The 18,333-nt window shown below is 40.4% G+C and overlaps 3 protein-coding genes across 7 annotated transcripts in view; 1 reads left to right on the top strand and 2 right to left on the bottom strand.

Annotated features, from left to right (window-relative positions):
* Positions 1 to 8: 8 nt before the first annotated feature.
* Positions 9 to 4,601, bottom strand: aplnr2 (apelin receptor 2). Of its 3 annotated transcripts, none has more exons than XM_057837843.1 (2): positions 2,754 to 2,853; positions 9 to 2,430 (listed from the first exon to the last, which is right to left on the bottom strand). In XM_057837843.1, exon 2 carries the CDS (start codon positions 2,384 to 2,386, stop codon positions 1,106 to 1,108), a length of 1,281 nt encoding a protein of 426 aa, XP_057693826.1. In that variant the 5' UTR covers positions 2,387 to 2,430; positions 2,754 to 2,853; the 3' UTR covers positions 9 to 1,105. The 3 variants fall into 3 exon arrangements, with proteins under 3 accessions (XP_057693826.1, XP_057693825.1, XP_057693824.1); XM_057837842.1 differs by having other exon boundaries at positions 2,781 to 2,852; XM_057837841.1 differs by lacking the exon at positions 2,754 to 2,853 and adding an exon at positions 4,458 to 4,601 and having other exon boundaries at positions 10 to 2,430.
* Positions 3,503 to 18,233, bottom strand: pus7 (pseudouridine synthase 7). Of its 3 annotated transcripts, none has more exons than XM_057837838.1 (17): positions 17,752 to 18,233; positions 16,696 to 16,989; positions 16,539 to 16,623; positions 16,320 to 16,448; positions 16,095 to 16,236; positions 14,741 to 14,758; positions 14,466 to 14,577; positions 10,573 to 10,650; positions 10,377 to 10,505; positions 10,134 to 10,259; positions 6,805 to 6,866; positions 6,556 to 6,716; positions 6,364 to 6,490; positions 6,187 to 6,288; positions 5,990 to 6,119; positions 4,694 to 4,785; positions 3,503 to 4,618 (listed from the first exon to the last, which is right to left on the bottom strand). In XM_057837838.1, the coding sequence occupies exons 2-17, from the start codon at positions 16,977 to 16,979 to the stop codon at positions 4,482 to 4,484; spliced, it is 1,914 nt and encodes a 637-aa protein (XP_057693821.1). In that variant the 5' UTR covers positions 16,980 to 16,989; positions 17,752 to 18,233; the 3' UTR covers positions 3,503 to 4,481. The 3 variants fall into 3 exon arrangements, with proteins under 3 accessions (XP_057693821.1, XP_057693820.1, XP_057693822.1); XM_057837837.1 differs by lacking the exon at positions 17,752 to 18,233 and adding an exon at positions 17,264 to 17,527; XM_057837839.1 differs by lacking the exons at positions 14,741 to 14,758; positions 17,752 to 18,233 and adding an exon at positions 17,264 to 17,527.
* The window catches only part of srpk2 (SRSF protein kinase 2), a 117,161-nt gene continuing 116,487 nt past the window's right edge, over positions 17,660 to 18,333 (top strand). The window contains exon 1 of the mRNA XM_057837831.1: positions 17,660 to 17,776. The gene's annotated coding sequence lies outside the window, so the exon portion shown is untranslated. The remainder of the gene's footprint in view (positions 17,777 to 18,333) is intronic.

The following is an 18,333-nucleotide window of genomic DNA, read 5'->3' as shown; positions in this document are numbered from 1 at the left end:
GCGTACTTGCTGTATGGATCATAGCGCCTCCTCTGAAAATATCACGTTATTGCGCTTTGCCTCCAACACAAGTGAATGTTGTTTATTTTGGGTGTCATTTATTTATAAGTGGGGGCACAAAAATATAATGGTTTAATAAACAGAGGGGGAAAATATACTAATAAACTGTGTGTAAAAAATAATAAAATCATTTTACACATTTTAAATTTATACTGCACAACATAGGAAAGATATTTGAAATACAGTTCAAACAATATACACCTTAACACGTTATTACACACCAATAACTATAAATACAAAATATATAACTCGATATAAAATGTTAACTACAATACAATTAAATAACACTGTAAATATGCACATCTTGAGTATTTTTTTCAGGTTTATTTCTTCATTTATATAGAAATAAGTCAAAACGTCTTGAAAAGCTCTTTGGACAAACCGTACTGTAACCATCATTTCATACGTTCTTAACAAAATTTTTCGATAGGAAAATATATAATAAAAGCATAAAATATTTGCAGTATGATAAAAAAATCAGCAAAAAAACTCCACCAATTTAGCTTTTTTCTCTTCTGAAGCAATTCATTGTTCCTCTCGTCTTTCTCATTCACGGTTTCCTCTTTTTATCTACTACCCAGTTCATCTCCGTGTCTCCAGTTGTAGGTTTTCTCTCTAGGTTCTCGCTCCTCTGTTTACATGCTAGCCATTCTCAACAGAAATTCTATCACGGAGACGAGGACATTGACCATAGACTAATAGGTAAGCGAAAGGACAAATATTTGTAGGAATGAGACAATATTTCCTCAAATATGTAATCTTAAGGAGACATTAAGTGCAAATGACAGCAGGCCATTGACGCATGTCACATTATGCTTTATATTTCAAGTGGGATTCAATGGAAATACTGTACAATGAACACTAACTCTTCAAAACTTTCAATGGTTGTGATTGGTTGATTTTGACCTTTGAGGATTTATAACACGTCCAAAGACTAGAATACATCAGAGGTCCCTCGATTTAAGCTAGGTTTTGGAATCCGCTCAGTGCTTGATTGATGATGCTATATTAGGAGTGTGGTTCTTAAGCTGTGCCTTGAGAAAAACTAAACTGCTTGCCCTTCAGTGACCATGTCCGTCTCCTGAATCTTGTCTGCAGTTTCCTCCTGTGTCCTCATAGGGCTGTCTGATCTCCTTTCCACCACCTCCTTATGGGACAAAATTATTTTCACTTCTTTTCTCCTTCGTGCTTCACACAGTAGCATAAGCATCTGCCTGCACCTCTTACAGAAAGATGGGTCGCAAGCGGCGTACAGCAGTGGGTTGAGGCAGGAGTTAAGGTAGGCGACGCAGGTGACGTACGGGTGCGCCGCCAGCAGAATCTGATCCAAAGTGCAAGAGTACGGCAGGTACCCAAACTCCAGGAGTAGGGACAAATTCTTGTTGACGTGCAGAGGAAGCCAGCAAAGGAAAAAGGCCAATACCAGGGTTACGATGACCCTGAGGAGCCTACGCTGGCGGCGGCGGTCAGGTCGAGGTCCACGGCCGAAGTGTCGGCTGAGAAGTCGGGCTAGGGAACAGTAGCACATCAGTAGGATGACTAGGGGCAACAGGAAGCCGGCCAACGTGGACTTGAGGCTCAGGACCGCCGCCCACCACAACTGGGCACGCTCTCTCTCGTCCTCGTCGAGTTCGTCACCTATCAGGGCGGAGTAGTCCATCTGGCACGCTACGGAACCTGACTCATCCGGCCAGTCGGCCTCCTGAACGGAACGCAGCAGCAAGCCGGGAAGTGCCAGAACCCCAGCTAGCAACCATAACCCTGCCAACACCCATGGGGCCTGGCCGGGTGGGCGGCGGCGACGTAGTCCGGTCAGAACCCAGTAGCGCTCCACGCTGAGGACACTCAGGCTGAAGACGCTGGCATACATATTGAGGGCGGTGAGGAAGCTGCTGAGACGGCACAGTGTCTGCCCGAATGGCCAGTGGTACCCCAGGGCCGTGTATACCGCCCACAGGGGAAGGGTCACGAGGAAGCACAGGTCTGCTAAAGCTAGGCTAGCTATCAAAGAGTCAGTCAGGGAGCAAGGCTGAGTTGTGGCGGATGAGGAGGAGCTGGAGGAAGTGTTTCTCCTAGTGCGGTAACCACACTCCTTCTCATTCCAACAACAAGGCCTGTAAAGTCCCTTAAGATTACGCCTCCTCCCGTCGACTCGGTCCAGGTAGGCCCACAGCACCAGAGCGTTGCCTAGGCAACCCAGAGCAAAGGCCAGCAAGTAGACGCAGGGGATGATGGAGAAAGATGGAGACCAATCAGTGTAGTCACATTGGAAGAAAGGAGGTGAAGGGGAGGTCATGTAATCCAAGTCCGACGTGTTCGACTCCATTGAAATGGCAGCTTCGACTCTGATTAGTTGATCGCTCTTCACGTCTACGCAATCAAAATGCAGAACCGTTAGCTAATCAACCAGGAAATGTCTTTTAAATCAGCTTTTTAGACTACTTTTACACAAGCAACATATATTTTAAAACTATTCATAATTTCTTCCACCTCAGTTAAGGCCCCAGGTCTATCTGAAGACAACCCACAAAAAACATTGTCGCGCGATTGTTTGCGGCAAAGAATGAAATCTAAAAAATACAGTTTATCTCCCAAAAACTTTGAATGGTGCATACAGTTAATCTTCTGTTCTTTCCATTTAAAAAAAAAAACTATTGAGTTTTAACTGCCAGAGAAAAAAAATAAAAGACAACCTTTTGTTTTGTTTGATGCTGAATTACCTGTAGGAACTCCATTTGCTTGAGTTCAAATCCAGTGCAATGCAGAGAAAAGTCAGCTTCTCTCAGGCTTTCTATTAGTCTCTGAGATGTGCATAGTAAGGATGGTGCGTCTATCCTTATATAGAAGCTATGAACTCCCCAAGACACACACGCACACACACATCCCTTCTTACAGCAGACCACACCAGTGGAATGACATGACATGCAAACAGCCCCCCCAGCTAGAGCAATAGAGACACAATAAGTCATCCCCCAGCCCCACGGTCTCCTTGCAAACACACATACACACAAATGCAAAACGCTAATTCAATGTATCCAAATACAAGTCAATACGAATGTGTGCTCACTTCGCTGTTTGTTTCTCCCGCGCAACAAAACTCACAAGTTGACAAACACAAAAAGTCAACATGCACTCACGAGCATCGCAAGTTATTGTAGTAAAGACGGAAAAAAAAAGGAAAAGGTACTTTTAGTGTATTCAGATAATATACTGTAGTTATCCACACTGAACTTAAGAAATGAAACATTTTGATATATTTCTTGCCATAACAAAGTATTAAATATTTAATTTTTCGAAAAATAAAAAAAACTTGCCCAAAATCTGAGTTTCAAAAGAACTTTGACTCTGACCAAAACACAAATCTTTTGGAAACATTTATTTTAAATAAAATAATTGAAAAACAACTTTGTTTTTTTCAAAAGCCCCCCCCCCCATTGGAAAAACATAAAAATCAACCTTTAAAAAAACAAAACCAAAACCCAAACAAGAACACTTCTGTGTCTATTATATCTGTGTCCAACATTATAGTATTTTGTTCACCCCAAAATGTTTAACTGTTTAACGCTAATTTTCCCCCCCAAAAAATAAACAATGCTTAATTTAAAAATTCAAAACTAATTTTCTGATAAGATCACACCTTTATTCTAAAGACAGACTTAGAGCATACTTTTTTTTTTCTTCCCAGAGTGCAATAGCCCTTACACTGTTGATACATGACTACGTTAGTTTGGCTTGGGGTTGCTGTGTAAACAAATGAGATGCTCCGACAGTAAACAAAAAGTTCAGAGGTCACGTTAACATCGAGCTGTTGTTACGGGAACAGATGTTTCTACATACATTCCCATCTTTTCTCTGGCGAGTCAACATACGCACACAAACAGTGTAAAAGGAACTAAAGGTAAAGCAAATACTAGCGTTTCCATGGCGCAAGCTAGGCTGGAAGCAACACGGCAGATATACTATGCTTCTCCGCATCTAATGAGATTAAAAATCCAATACAATGTATCCATCTAGTCATTGAATTTTCTGGCGATTCTAATATGCACATGGATGAAAGCACATTGTTTACTCACGACGTGAACAAAAGAAACAATCATCTTCTCAATGATTTTAATTCATCCTCTCAGAGTCACGCTTACAGTTGAATTATATATATATATATATATATATATATATATATATATGTTTTTTTTTTTTTTTAAGAAAGCAAAGTCTCTGCGTAAGCAGGGAAAAAATATCTCTAGACACATGTTTTAGAGTAATTTAAAATGTCAAAAAAAAAAAACCACTGTTATCAGTGCCTTCTATAGTAAAAAGGAAAAAAATAGCTAATCATCTTCCAGCCTGCAGTTGTGCGCAACAGTCACCTTGCACGAAATTAGCATGTGCATGGGTACCTAATATTGTCTGTCATCCCTGAGTCAGTTGAACCACGTGGTGTTGAGCTGTGTCTGTTTCTTGATGCTGGTGTCCAACTTGAGTACTTCCCGAATGGCCATGGTGGCGTACGTCGAAGGCGGCAGCGAGAACTCCAGACGAAGAGCGCGGTATTTCCCTTCTGTTTGGATTGTAAGCCTTCAACTCAGCACTTGCTTTCTGTGTGTGATTTCAAAATTACATTTTGAGTGCTGACCTTTGTTGAACACCGGCGCTGGTTTGTTCTCAATTTTCTCAAAGTCGGTGTGGACGAGAGAGAGCTTGGGGTCATCGTACTGGATCACCTCCCTGCACAGAAAAGAAAACCACTGGTAGTGAATGATTATGTTTCTGTGCTGTTCACGGCAATGGATGTCCCATGGCGCACTGCAAGCAACACGTCACTTCCGCTCATTAATATTCATGATGTTAGCTACTGTTGCTAAGAGGGGACTCGCCACCGTTTGTCCCCCATAGGAAATGAATGGAAATGTTTACAGAGCTAAACCTACCAATTCTCTCCAAAAAATATGTCCCTGGTGCCAAATTCACTCGCAAATATGTGGACGAACATAAAAATGTTCAGTTAAAGAGATGGCTTGAGTGTCGAGGGCTGAAAAAGACGAAAAAAAACGAGCCGACCTTAGCATAGTCTTAACTTTTTTATCGACACCTTTTTCTTCCGCGACTGTCAATGGCATTCTCCTGTTTCAACAAGCTATCCTTTACCACCTCTTTCTTATATATTATATCCTCTGGTTGTCCTACGTCTCTGACCATTCTTGGAGGTAATTTATTTTTTGCGTAGCGATCGCAAATGCTACTCAGTGACAGCCAACGAACACTTTTAATTTTTTCAGTGATGACAAATCTTAATTTGTTTACACTTCCCCCTTACTAAAGTTTTTTTTTTTTTTTTACAACAGAAAAGGTAACAGTGGCAGTCAGATACCATTTTAATTCTTTTCAGGTCATTCATTGTCAGACAGAAGCAGCACGGCACAACGTCACGCTAAAAAATAAGTTAAAAAATATCAAAATGGCTTAATTCTTTGACCTCTGAAAGATCATGCCAACCTTAAAAAATGTTTACTGCATATAAAATGTGAATGGATTCACTGAGCTGGTGTTAAAAGTCCGCGCAAGTTGATTCATTCTTCACATTTTTTCCTCCGAGTTTTTGGTTTTGGGAAACGTATGAAGAAAACATCGTTCATATGTCGTAATGTCTAGAGTCGCTTCAACAAGTTCCTAAAAAAGCAATGTGTGATCGGCATGTTCGTTTTTGAAAGATTACTGGAGAAAAGTAGCAGAATTAACATGGTTTCTATGCGAGGGCGGGTCTATAATGTCCCACTTCTGCTTTACTTCCGCTTTACGATGCGACGTCATGGTCTAAAAATAGCATGGGTGCGGTACGCCATTAATATCGCCATCAATCACACACATTCTCATGACATTTGGTACGATTTATAATCTGAAAAATAAATGAGTGTTTAAAAGAAGCACCCACCAGCTGACATCAGTGGGTCTGATAAGGACTCGTCGGTAGGCTCCTGCCAGTGAGTAGTCCTTAATTTTGTGTCGCATGTTATCGATGTCTAACCCGTCTGCACTCAGCATCTCTCTGTAACCTTTGCCCACTGACGAACACACAAAGACACATTTTGTCATGTCTATTTTTAAAAAACTGAAGTTTAGCACTCTTACCGTGGTGCGTTGGGTAGATGACGTCGAAACCCGGAAGTGGCATCACAATGTCATGGATGGAGTGGCTCTTTGCCTCCTCCTCTGACAATATGTGCGCTTTGGCTTTATAGAAACAAATGCATTGATTCTAGAAAACGTCTGAATTACAATATCAGCTATCCTAGGACAGATACTAACTTCCTCGTAGCACGAGATCACCCTCCACGGCCTTCAGCCCGAAAGCGTCGATCCGGCGGCTCACCATGGTGTTCCACACCACGCTTTGGTAGCTGTGGATGTACATCAGACGGTTGTTCCGGGGGATCTGCACAAAAAGAAGACAGAATATTGTCGAAAAAGGGCCTCAACTCGAAATTTAACAGCACATACCAGGCCAAAGGCAGTGACGATGTTATTTTTGCCATGCTGGGACAGGCCACGTAGAAGCTGGCCTTCTACACAGCGCTTGTTGGGCAGCTTCTTCAAGGCCGCATCCGGATCCTGAGTCTTGGCCCACTCTTCCCTGCAGCGCACCAGGAATTCTTTCTCAGCTGTGAAAGAGGCGGAAAAAAACCCCAACAGAAAACTTTAGCAGGACCACAAAATTCCACTCAAGGCAGATTAGGAATAATTTAGCACCTCCAGGACGAGGTTTGAGAATCAGATCCACCACTAGCTTCCAGTCATTCTTCAGGATGGCCCTGTTATAATAGAGGAAATAGGAAGTAGCATGTTGTGAGACTTTACTCTTTATAAGACATCTAGAGCTGTCTCGACTAGTCGACACTGTCGACGTCATCGATGACGTAAATCCGTCAATGGTTAATGAAGGGTTAAAAAAAATATATGCGTGGAAAGTTCAGAATGTAGGACGCTTGGTATGCAAGCGGGGAAAGCGGCACAATGCCGAAGTGGCACAAAGCCAAAAAAAAAAAAAAAAAAAAACAGAAAAAAAGTCCACCAGAGAGTCCAAAACATTGACTTATTTTTAAAGAAATAAAGGAGGGTACACTGTTGTGTTCTGTCTCATCAATGCCAAGCTTGGTTGCACGTCGGCCGTGAATGATAACGACAGGAGATTGTAAGTGCATCTAACTAACTAATGACTTGTACTATTAAAGTTGCTAAGCCTGTCGCGATATGCAATGATCCATATATCGCATGGTAAATAAAAATTAGGGCGGTCATTTTCACGGCTGCGTTTTATCGCGTGCGTGCGTGCAGATGGCATCTGAGACTCCAGTTCTTTTCTCTCATCAACACGCTGTAGAATTAATGTTCAGACATACAAAATAAGAAAACACATCTATATTAAACACTATATAGGTTAGCATTGCTACACTGAGGTGAATGGGGAAAAAAGATGACCTACTTTAGCTGGCTATAAAACAGGCAGCCTTCTCCAAAACTTGCAGTTAAAAGGTGACATATCATTAGCAGTGCAACGGTTTGCGGTTCAAAACCGAACCGTACGGTTCGCCCTGTACGGTTCAATACGCCTTTATGAACCGCGCCTTTTTGGTTTTGCAATTACAGTAATTTATTCCGAATGCTTGTGGAATGAATTGGTCAAACTCTGTGTGCCTGTGTGTGACGTGAAGCGCAGCTGTGGAGAAATTCCCGCCCCGCGAGTAAATGTCCAATCGCTGTCAAGCACCTGTGTAATAGGAGCCGAGTAAGGCCCTCTCTCGCTTACGAGCAAGGTGAAAGTGAAACAAGAAAAAAAAAAAAAAAGTTATGGCGGAGGAGTCGACAGACCGATTTTTGAGGAGGCACCGGCTTCTTTCAAATCTGCGGTGTGGCAACATTTCAGTTTCCCCGTGGACTACAATGCAGACGGAGAGAAAATATTGAAGAAAAAAAAAAACAATTTGCAAGCATTGCTTAGCGCTTGTTCCCTATGCTAACGGCAACATTTCTAACATGACTTGGGCACCTCAGCCGACATCACCCACAGACATCGCTTTCTCAGAGCAGGACAACCCCGAAGATGACACCAGTGAAAACACACGGGTCTATAGAAGAGGCGTTCCAAAAGCCTTACAATATCAGGTCAGAAAAACACAAGAAAATAACCCACGCAGTGGGGATGTGCATTGCAAAAGACATGCAACCATATTCCGTGGTTGAAGATGCGGGCTTAGTTAATTTAATTGCAACGCTTGACCCGCGTTATATTGTTCCCTCGTGGACATATTTCGCCAACAACATAATCCCCGACATTTATGAAATGGCACGCAAAGCCATCGAAGATGATTTCGCGAAAGCACATAGTTTCGCCCTGACCGCTGATAGTTGGACGTCCCGTGCTACAGAGTGCTACTACCTAACTGTGACGGTCCACTATAATTCATACCTGTCAAGTTTTACGGTCTCGGCGTTATTTGTACAAGTGAGCACTGATTTTTAAATGTGTATGCCGTACGTTACGTTCAAAATCTGCACGTTTTTCGTGCATTGCGTTTTTGTTTTTTTTTCATCCGTTTGGATTTGGTCACGCGTTTGGTTTGTAGCAAACGCGATGCTAGGCGGCTCCAATATTTCCTGACTGTGGCCGACATCATACAATCTACGCCTAGATAACACATGCGAAATGACACACGGTAGCGTTAGTAAACAGCCGCCATTTTAGAGCAGTATACTTCTCAGAAAGGCTCTGTTGTAGTAAACCTTCCGAGCGAACCTAAGCAACTTATTATCCAAAATACTCCTAAATCGGCAAAGTCTTGACTTGAGTCTATCTTTAAAGGATGAAACAGTTTTGAAATTTTCACATGTCGAAAGTAGACAGAAGGGAACTAAGGCAAAAACGGGAGCAATTTTATCAACTTTAACGGTTGATTCACAACATTAAATGACCTCCAAACATAGCAAAGGTTACTATGTTTTGGGGTTTGTTTGGGTTTTTTTTAAATGAAAAAAAAACAAACATGAAAGGTATCACCAGTTACTTTGCCAAGTAACTTTTTTACTACTGTGTGTGTATTTAAGTAGTCAGTCAATACACTTGCCAAAGAGCTAAGAGGCATTTTAACAGTCGAAAATGTTTACATTTTAAGTGTTTATTTCATTTTTAAAAGCAAAATAAAGGCAGTTAAAAAAAAAAAAAAAAAAAAGCAAAACGCAAACCGAAACCGAACCGAAACTGTGATCCCAAAACTGAGGTTCAAACCGAACCGTGGGCTAACTGAACCGTTAAATCTATTACTGACACCATATGCAATCACAAAAAGTGCTAAGCGCTTTGAGCATCTTGAAAGGTGGAAAAGCGCTATACAAGTAGAACACCATTTTTTGCGGAGTGTAAAGCTTAAATTAGCGGTTTAGCGAACGTACTTCCGGTGAGCATTTCAAAATAAAAGCATGTCATGTTCGTCATATAAATAATGATTTCTGGAGTTAATCCCACATACTTTAGATTCTTGACTAAGAATACCTTTAAAACAACACACTTTATGAAAAGTCTGATTGGCAATGAATAATTATTATAACACTATTATATATAGTACTACAATAGTTTAGAATATTAATGCTAGGTATTTTTTTAAGAATTGTTTTGAATCATGTTGGAAAGGAGAAGTCAGTCTTCTGAATCTGTTTACATTCCATTCTTTTGCACAAGTTAATTCTATCAGCATTTGAAGTAATTGTTTATTTGTGATTTATTATTGTTATTTATCTGTTTATTTGTACTTCAATAAAGAATTTAAGTGTTCCAAAATGTTTTTGTGAATTGATAAGCGTCAACAAAAATTTCATTGCTAAATTAGTAAATTAAAAAAATTTTTTTTTAAATTATAAGATTAGTCGACTAATCGTAAAAACAGTCGGCTAACTAATCGGGAGAAAATTAGTCGTTTGGGACAGCCCTAAAGACATCCTATCCATTTTGACTGGGAGCGGCTGGCAGCAAATGATAAAATAGTCACTTGCCCCATAAAGGTGACATCTGTGTGGAATGGTGTTACCTGCCGACTTGGTGCGTGGGCACCGCTGTGGTGCCGAAACGCTGCATGCCGTAGTAGTTGATAAAGCCTGTCTGCTTGAGTGACGACAAGGCCTGATGGACCTGGGCATCCGATCCCGAGATGTTCCTGGTGTGTATTGAGAGAAGTGACAATGAATTCTGTAATATTTTTAAGGCAAGTTTCATTGCCTCATTCACCTTCATTGGCACTAAAACATGGTCATTCATTCAACGTTCTGCTTACCGAATGACCACAGTGAAATGGTTTCCTTGCAGCTCTCCAAGCTTCAGCGGGTGATTCTTGTAAGAGAAATTGCCCAGCTTTAGGTTCATCAGGCACTTGTTGAGGTGGCCTAACCTCTCTGCTGTGATTCTGAGATGGATACAGTTAGCAGTGACGCATTTAATAGCTATATACTTATTACATCCTCAACACTTACTTTAGTACAGCGATTTCCTGCACAGTGATGGCCCTCTTGTCCTTGGTTCCCATATACGAGAACATATTAGGTCTAAGCCTGGCATAAAAAAAAAGAAAAAAATCGTACAGAGGTATCAGCTGAGCTGAAAAGACACCGATGCTGCATTGTAGGAGTAGCAGTAGTAGTAGCAGCACCATAGTGGTAGCTGTCACAACACTTAAGTGTGCGCTGAAATGTCACCGTCATTGCACTGCTAATGCCACAGCATTGTCCCATGAATCTCCCTAAGTAATATGTTCTCAAACATGTGTCTCAATCTGGGTACTGCATAACCTAGGTACTGCACATGCAGTATTTGCAGTTACATTATAGCATTTTTGCACTGTTACTCCTGTCCTGATTACCGGTTTGAAGGTACACCGTGGCATGGAAACGTCACGGTTTCAAAACCGCAACAATTCCTCATGTCCCAAAAAGTCAGGGAGAAATCCCTCGCTTGCATCTGCAAGGCTTAACCCACCCCCCTCGGTTGTTGCTCAGATTCAGTGAGTCAGCTGTGCTACCCAATGGCTGGAGGAGGTGAAACTCCTGAACTTTGCCCCACCCCCCAATCAAAGAAAACGAAATCACTGGTATGGGAATACTTCGGCTACGGAAAAGGCGGCCACGGCTTAGAGGAGGAGGGCCAACCAATTTGTTAAACATGTTTGCGGCGGGTTGCTGCTGAATACCTCCGATATGATTTCTCTGTTATGCAAAATTAAAGGTTAGTAAATACTATCATGAAGTTTCCCACCAGCTACGGGAGTTAACTCCAGCGTGTTTAGTGTGTCTAGCGGTGTTTTTTCCTCTCACGCAACTAGAGGTGGGAATCTTTGGGTACCTAACGATTCGATTACGATTCAGAGGCTCCGATTCGATTATAAATTGATTATTGATGCACCACAATCCCCCCCACCCCCCGCTTTTATTTTTTTGTACACTAGTTCCAAAATTGTTCAAAAATCCTCTCAGGCTAAACCAAACTACTATTTCAGTGTCAAGTTAACCGTTAAAAACAGTAAATAAAATACTCAAGTCCCCATTCTGTATCAGCAGCTCAATTAATTTAATGTTGTGAATCAACCTTTAAAGTTGTTAAAAATGCTCCCGTTATTCCATAATTTCCCTTCTGTCTACTTACGACGTGAAAGTTTTAAAACTGTTTCATCATTTAAAGATAGACCCCACTCACATGACGTCACAACCACGCCTCCGCACCATATTGTCCGTCAGCTCGTCTCGTTTAAGCATTACCGCTACGTAAATTCCTCCTATTATGGCGTGCTTTTCTGCTCGTAAACATTAATAATCAAAATGGTGAAGGCGTGTGTGGCGGTTGGTTGCAGTAACCAAGAAGATAGACTGAGAGACTTTAAGTTCTACCGTATTCCGACGGACCCGGAGAGGAGAGCGAGATGGACTGCTGCAATTTGACAAGAAAACTGGGCACCAAACGATCACCACAGATTATGTAGTAGTCATTTTATATCTGGTAAGATGCATTTAATATATATTTAGAGGGTTTTGGGCTGACAAGCACAATTAAGATAATTGCGAGGCTAATCGCCGACAACATACAGTTTCAAATTCAAGATGTTTATTTCTTCCGCCATCATTATTTTTTGAATATTTAGCTGGTACCAAAGTGAAAGAAGCTGGCCTCGTCTACGGATCATCAGTTAAACAGGTGTGTCCAACCTTTTTGCAAAGGGGGCCAGATTTGGTGTGGTAAAAATGTGGGGGGCTACCTTGGCTGATTTACATAGAACAATATATTTAAACACATTTTAGCAAGCCCTTCTGTGTGTCACATTTGCTTTATTATAATTTTTTAAATTCATAATTTCAACAATCTCACCTTTGTGGCGTTCTCTTTCGACACTCGGGCTCTTGCGAAATACTGCTGCTGTGAAATTAAACTAGCTTCAAGTTGCTATAATTTCTTGCTGCGTATCTTCCTTGTAATGTTGTCGTACATGTCAGCGTGTCTTGTTTGCTAATATAGCGTTAACACATCGGACTCTTTGAAAACAGCGACTGTCTCTTTGCAAATGAGGCAGACACAGTTGTTGCGTATTTTATTGAAAAAATAGTCCAATATCCACCTATCCTTGAAGTGTCGGCCATAGCAGTCAACTTTTTTTTTTAGTTGTCGCCATTTTAGAAAATTGGAAGTAAAGGGTCACACGGGGTAATGTTGCTTAGAATGCTGCTCTTAAAGTTTTTCAAAGTTTCGTGAGAATAGGCTGAGTTTCTGTGGACAAGATAGTTATAGATATCAGGGTAGCAGATGTCAGGCAGAGACAGCGAAGACAGCGGGTCGAAAAATATCGATTTAGGCATCAAATATGGATCTGGCGAATGGATAGACTGAAGCTTTTCCATATAACGCCTTTTATGCAACGCATCCAATGAGTTTACAGCATCTGAAAGCACCGGGACTTCCATGAATTGCACTATAAATTGCACGACAAATTGAAACCATTGAGAATACGGATAAACAATGACGGAGAATATGGCGGCCGGATACAGCGACACGTCATTCTGTGACGTTGGTGAGTAGGGTCTATAGATTCAAGTCAAGATTTTGCCGTTTTTTTTTTTTTTTTTTTTTTTTTTAAAGATAAAAAGTAATTAGGTTCGCTACAACAGAGCCTTCTAGAGAATTCTACTGCTTTAAGATGGCGCCTGTTTACTAGCGCGGGAAAGTGTCATTTCGCATCTAGTTCTTGGTATATGATCTAACATGGCCGACGTCTGTCATTTCACATCTAGTTCTAGATATATGTGATATCTACCATAGCCGTATGTTTGTAGCAACTGGGCGCTGTTTGTAGCGGCTGATGGCCGCAGTCAGTTATGATTGTTTTTTTTAATATCTAGCGGCATGAGTTGAACATGATAGTTACTCTCGGTCCGTTCCTCATTGCGTCCCGAAGATCACGATGACTGTGTTTTATTTCCGCTTTACCTGGTATAATTCAATAATCGGAATTTGGATGTTTGTGAATCGTTCTCCAATCTTCCACGGCCGAATCACGAATAATCTAAGAATCGGAAACTTCGCACGCCTCTACTGGAAACTGTCTCTTTTGAGAAAAGAGTGTGTGTATAATGTTCTTCATATGGTAAGTAATTTTATGGTAAGTAATTAAATTATTTTCATTATGATAGTAATAATGTTGCGCTGTGGCTGTGGGTTTACGCTCGCCCAAAGGACTGAATTTATTATAATTTTATTTAGAATCGTTTTTTTTTTTTTTTTTAATTCATTAACTTAACATTATACTTATGTTGCAATTTGCTAATATGTTTTCAAAATTAAAAATCCTGTTCAATGGAAAAAAGTTTTTATAAACCAAGATATTTCAAAGTAACACATTTTAGAGCTGTAATTGCAAGACCGTGATACCGTGATATTCTTGCTTAAAGTTATCATACTGTCAGAATCTCATACCGACCCATGCCTAATTACATCAATATCTATGCACAAACTGTCATTTGCTCTATCAAATCAAGTCAGCCATCTGCCTCCTAGTCAAAGCACTGTAAATTGCCATACGCACTGTTATATTACCACGACATAACCACTTATTGCTTGTCACATATTTACTTTATTCCCAATCCGTCACACTGTAACCATTTTTTTTTTTTTTTTTTTTTTACTAGTCTTGTTGTACGTTTGCTTTTGTTTTATGTGATGCACGTTATGACGAAGCTTTAAATCTCAGTGTACTCTGTAAGATGACAAAGCTTTCTATTCTATTCTAGTAGATATATTGAGTTAAGTGGCTGGACATTAAATTATTTGCAACCTTTTTTTTTTTTTTTTAAATAAAACATTATTGGAGAAAGTCTGACATTCATACCTGAGGAATTTTGACAGCACATTGATGGCATCCATTGTGTCTTTGTTTTCCTTGTAAAGGACAAAATGGCAGAAATTGCCGCGGTTTTTCGGCCAGGAGTGCTTCCTCGGTGCTTTACAAATACACACAAAGAAAAGCCCACACATAAATATAAAATACTCATTTGAACCCTTGAATGAATCTGTACTCTGCCTAAAAACTTTTAACAGAAGAGCAAAACCTGCTTTAACACCTGACATCTCCTGTCCTTGTTTGTGTGGAGATGGATTTCTTACCTGCAGATGTCTTGACCTCTATCCCAAGAAGAGCAAAATATAAACAATAGGAGAGTGTTACTTCGCAATGGATTTTGGATTGAGGCGCTGAGCTGTATGCATGAATCCATAACTGGATTGGATTGGGTTTGAATGGATTAAAAAAAAAAAAAAGGATTGGGAAGGCATTCACAGTGAGCAACATGGGTCGTGGCGCAAAATCTGAACGTCAATGAGGGGTTTATATGATGACAAAACTCATGCAATTGTTTTGGGCTGGATTTACAGTGCATGGATCAACTGAAATTTTGACATTTGTCTCTCAGGCAGAAGAATTAGTATACGGGGCAGTATGAAATAATAGAATAAAACAAAATGCAAATTAGAATCGGGCATTTTCCAAGTTGTGGAGCTATTAAATATCTTTCGAGTTCAGTATTTGATCAATTGACTACGAATAATCAAGGGATCCGATGTCACTGAAGCGACTGCTTGAAATATACTGTATATAGGAATAGAAAAACACTGAATCTTCACATTAAGTGAAGCTGCACTGAAATTCAGCCTGATAGTCATGCACATGCCGTTTGATTCTCAAAAATGTCTGTAAACATAAGTGCTGTATTGTAAAGTGAAACATTTGTGTCAAATTGGAACGTGACCAGCATTTTCATACCAAATAAGCTTTGACCTTTCGACAGGCATTGTCACTTTTTAGTCAATGTTGTTTTGGTGAACTTCAATTGAGGTTTTTTAACATTATATTTCTTTTTACAATTAAGATGCATTGTTTTGCAACGTAATAATAATGCACGAAACGAAACTTTTTATGACTGTCTTGTGCTTTTCAGATTTGCAATGGGATTCCAATGCCTTCATACCCAATATTTAAAGTTTGAAATGTTCTTGCACAAAGTTCAGTGTGCTTCATCCGAGTTTCCCTCCACCGGCTTTAACCACGCGCTGAACTCAAGCCAAAAATCATTAAATTTGCACTAATCCATGTATGTAACTACTGTAAATCGGTTAAGTTTTCTCCGCTATGACTATGCTAACTAAGTTGTCAACGGGCAACTGCGTGCACACAACAAAACCTGCTTGTGTTGGATAAATTCTGACTGGGCAGCGCGGGTAGTTCGGCTTTACGTTATAGCGTCCTCAAAAATCGATCAATAAATTTTTAGACCTTTTATGAGATTTTAGAAGAATATTAGACATTTTAAGGCCTAAAAAAATCAAATTATTGGATTGAAGACTTTTGACTTTTTAAGACCCCGCGGATACTCTGATGAGATTTATATATTTCCAATGGGAAATATTTTAGTGTTACAGCTTTGTGGTTGCACTTTACGAATAATTTATTGTGTCCACTCACCAGCCAGCGCCTTTTTGCCAGCAGCATGGTAGGCCACAATAAACCTGCGGCCATCTTTCTCCTCCGTCTTTGTTTCCAGGCCAGGGAATTGAATTTTGATAGCTTTGTGTACGAGTGTCCGCTTATCCTTTGACTCATCTCCCTTTTATAAATGGATTTTAAAAGGTTTAAGACATGGTGATGAATTACCAACAGAACATAAGGATACAGTGAGTATGAACTCACCTCGATGGAGACGAAGCTTTCTTTGTTCTTGAACATCTGCAGATCCCCAAGCTGCTTCTTTTGCTCCTCAGTAAGCAAACTACATTCAGGTGCTGGAGATTCTACTTCTGCTGCTGCTGCTTCTCTTTCCTGTTGAGGGGGAGGGGATTCCGATCAGAAAAAAAAGTTTGATTCAACATTTTTCCATTCTTTAGTTTAACAAGGGAATGTTTCGCTTACCTCAACCTCTTTAGGTATAGTTAGGTCATCTAAATGCACTATCTTCCCTTCTTTGCTGATTTCATGCACCACAAAATCTGAGTATCTGAGAAAAATGAAGAACCGTTAGATGTGTGAGAAGAGCAGTGGAGGAAAAGAGTAACTTTGGCGTACAAACCTCTCCTTAAGAATTCCTGAGAAGCCTTCGTGATCACTGACATACTTGCAGATTCCCACATCCAGCTCGGTAAGGCCGTGCTTCATCATGTCGGCAAAGGTCTCACCACTGCAGTCCTCCTCCTCTTCTTCTTCTTCAGCATTGCTAGTTGCTTCCTGAGGAGCTCCATTCTCATGTTCATTCTCAACTCGGGCTCTCTTGGTCACAGCCTCTTCATCATCCTCCGGACAGCCTCTTTTTTCCCCTGGTTTGACCGGAGCCGATTCCGGTTTGGATTCCTCCATTATAAGAAAACTGTGGCACAGAAAGTCATTTTCAAGGTGACAATTTTTTTGTGTGTATGTCAAAATACAGTGGAAAATTTCCATGTCACACGTGTACAATGAATCATTATACTAGGTGTTCTTTTATACTTAGGACACATGGCAAATGCGTTATATTTTGAGGAACATGCATACATTGTCTCTGCATGCAGAAAACGAAACATTAGTTGTTGCATGCATGCATCAAACGTAATGTTAAACAAATGGTAACATTTGAACACTAAGAAAAGACGCATCAAACCTACCCTTTAGGAAGAGCAGCTTAGCATTCGTAGATATTAGCGCAAGGTACCAAAACAAGGGGTGTATTGTATCTAATGGGGTGTTTATCTATGAGTCATGAATTCCTTGAGTGGGCATGAATTGTGCTAAATTCAAATGAATAAAATGGATTTTTAACAATCCATACAAGCTAGTGCAAACAACCTAAAGTGTGGCGCTAGCACAGCAATGATCGAGGTAAGGTCCTCCCCCGAAAAAAGACGCGTGTTCGTAGGCGCATGTGCAAATCCACTTCCGGGTTGTGACAGCAAATCCCCGCCCACTTACAAACTCCTCAGTCAGAAATCTGAAAAAAAGGCGAGATCAAAGCGCGCGCCGTACACGTTCACCTCACATGACGTAAAAATATGTTTCTATGACTAAGACGCTTGAGTAATTGGTGCAGAATCTACCAAATTACGTTTATCTAGAGCTCAAGTTTATGTTTCACCAAATATGGTTCAATACTTGCCTTTAAAAACAATGTGCATCGTTGGGTGAGTCTGGATTTGCGTCAGAGGACGCTCATTTACGGCAATTGTTTTGCTGTGTTATATTTCCTATCGCTCGATGATGTTTTTACGATATTTTTTATAAAATGCGTAAATAATTTTGATAAACAAATGGGCAACCTCGCAGTAGAGTCATTCGTTGACCATAAGAAAAAACGATAAAGACAAGTCGTAAAAAAGGCTTCCATGTTAAATTGTTGCAGATACCAAAACGCGGCCACTCAATATTTGGGCCGTAGCCCTGTTCCTCTTCTTTCTTGATTCGTCAGTCCGCTAGATGACAGTTATTCAACCGTAAAAGCTTCTAAGTTCTCAATAAACACGCCAAATATAAGGGTTTGTCTGCTACTCTTGATTGTCTTCAGGAAATTGTGAACATGAAAACAAATTTAACGTTAAAAGTTTGAGGTTAGTCGCTTTGACACGAGGTAGCACACTCAGTTCGATGGACCTGCCGTGGAATAGTGCATCGTATTGAGATGATGGCTTATGATTATGAATAAGACCCAATTGTAATAATAATGAGAAACGTGTAAAAGGCG

Source organism: Corythoichthys intestinalis, chromosome 5 (assembly GCF_030265065.1).
Source record: "Corythoichthys intestinalis isolate RoL2023-P3 chromosome 5, ASM3026506v1, whole genome shotgun sequence".
In the NCBI taxonomy this organism is placed as follows: domain Eukaryota; kingdom Metazoa; phylum Chordata; class Actinopteri; order Syngnathiformes; family Syngnathidae; genus Corythoichthys; species Corythoichthys intestinalis.
Note: the sequence above shows the minus strand (reverse complement) of the source record. Positions and strands in the feature narration are given on the sequence as shown.

What these genes read in the sequence shown, in the direction of transcription:
- aplnr2 (XM_057837841.1), bottom strand. Translation starts at nt 2,386, where the DNA reads ATGGAGTCGAACACGTCGGACTTGGATTACATGACCTCCCCTTCACCT.
- pus7 (XM_057837838.1), bottom strand. Translation starts at nt 16,979, where the DNA reads ATGGAGGAATCCAAACCGGAATCGGCTCCGGTCAAACCAGGGGAAAAA. An exon ending in TCGTCACTGCCTTTGGCCTG is followed by an intron (nt 6,491 to 6,555) that starts GTATGTGCTGTT and finishes CTTTTTGTGCAG; the next exon opens with ATCCCCCGGAACAACCGTCT. An exon ending in CATCTACCCAACGCACCACG is followed by an intron (nt 6,120 to 6,186) that starts GTAAGAGTGCTA and finishes TGTGTTCGTCAG; the next exon opens with TGGGCAAAGGTTACAGAGAG.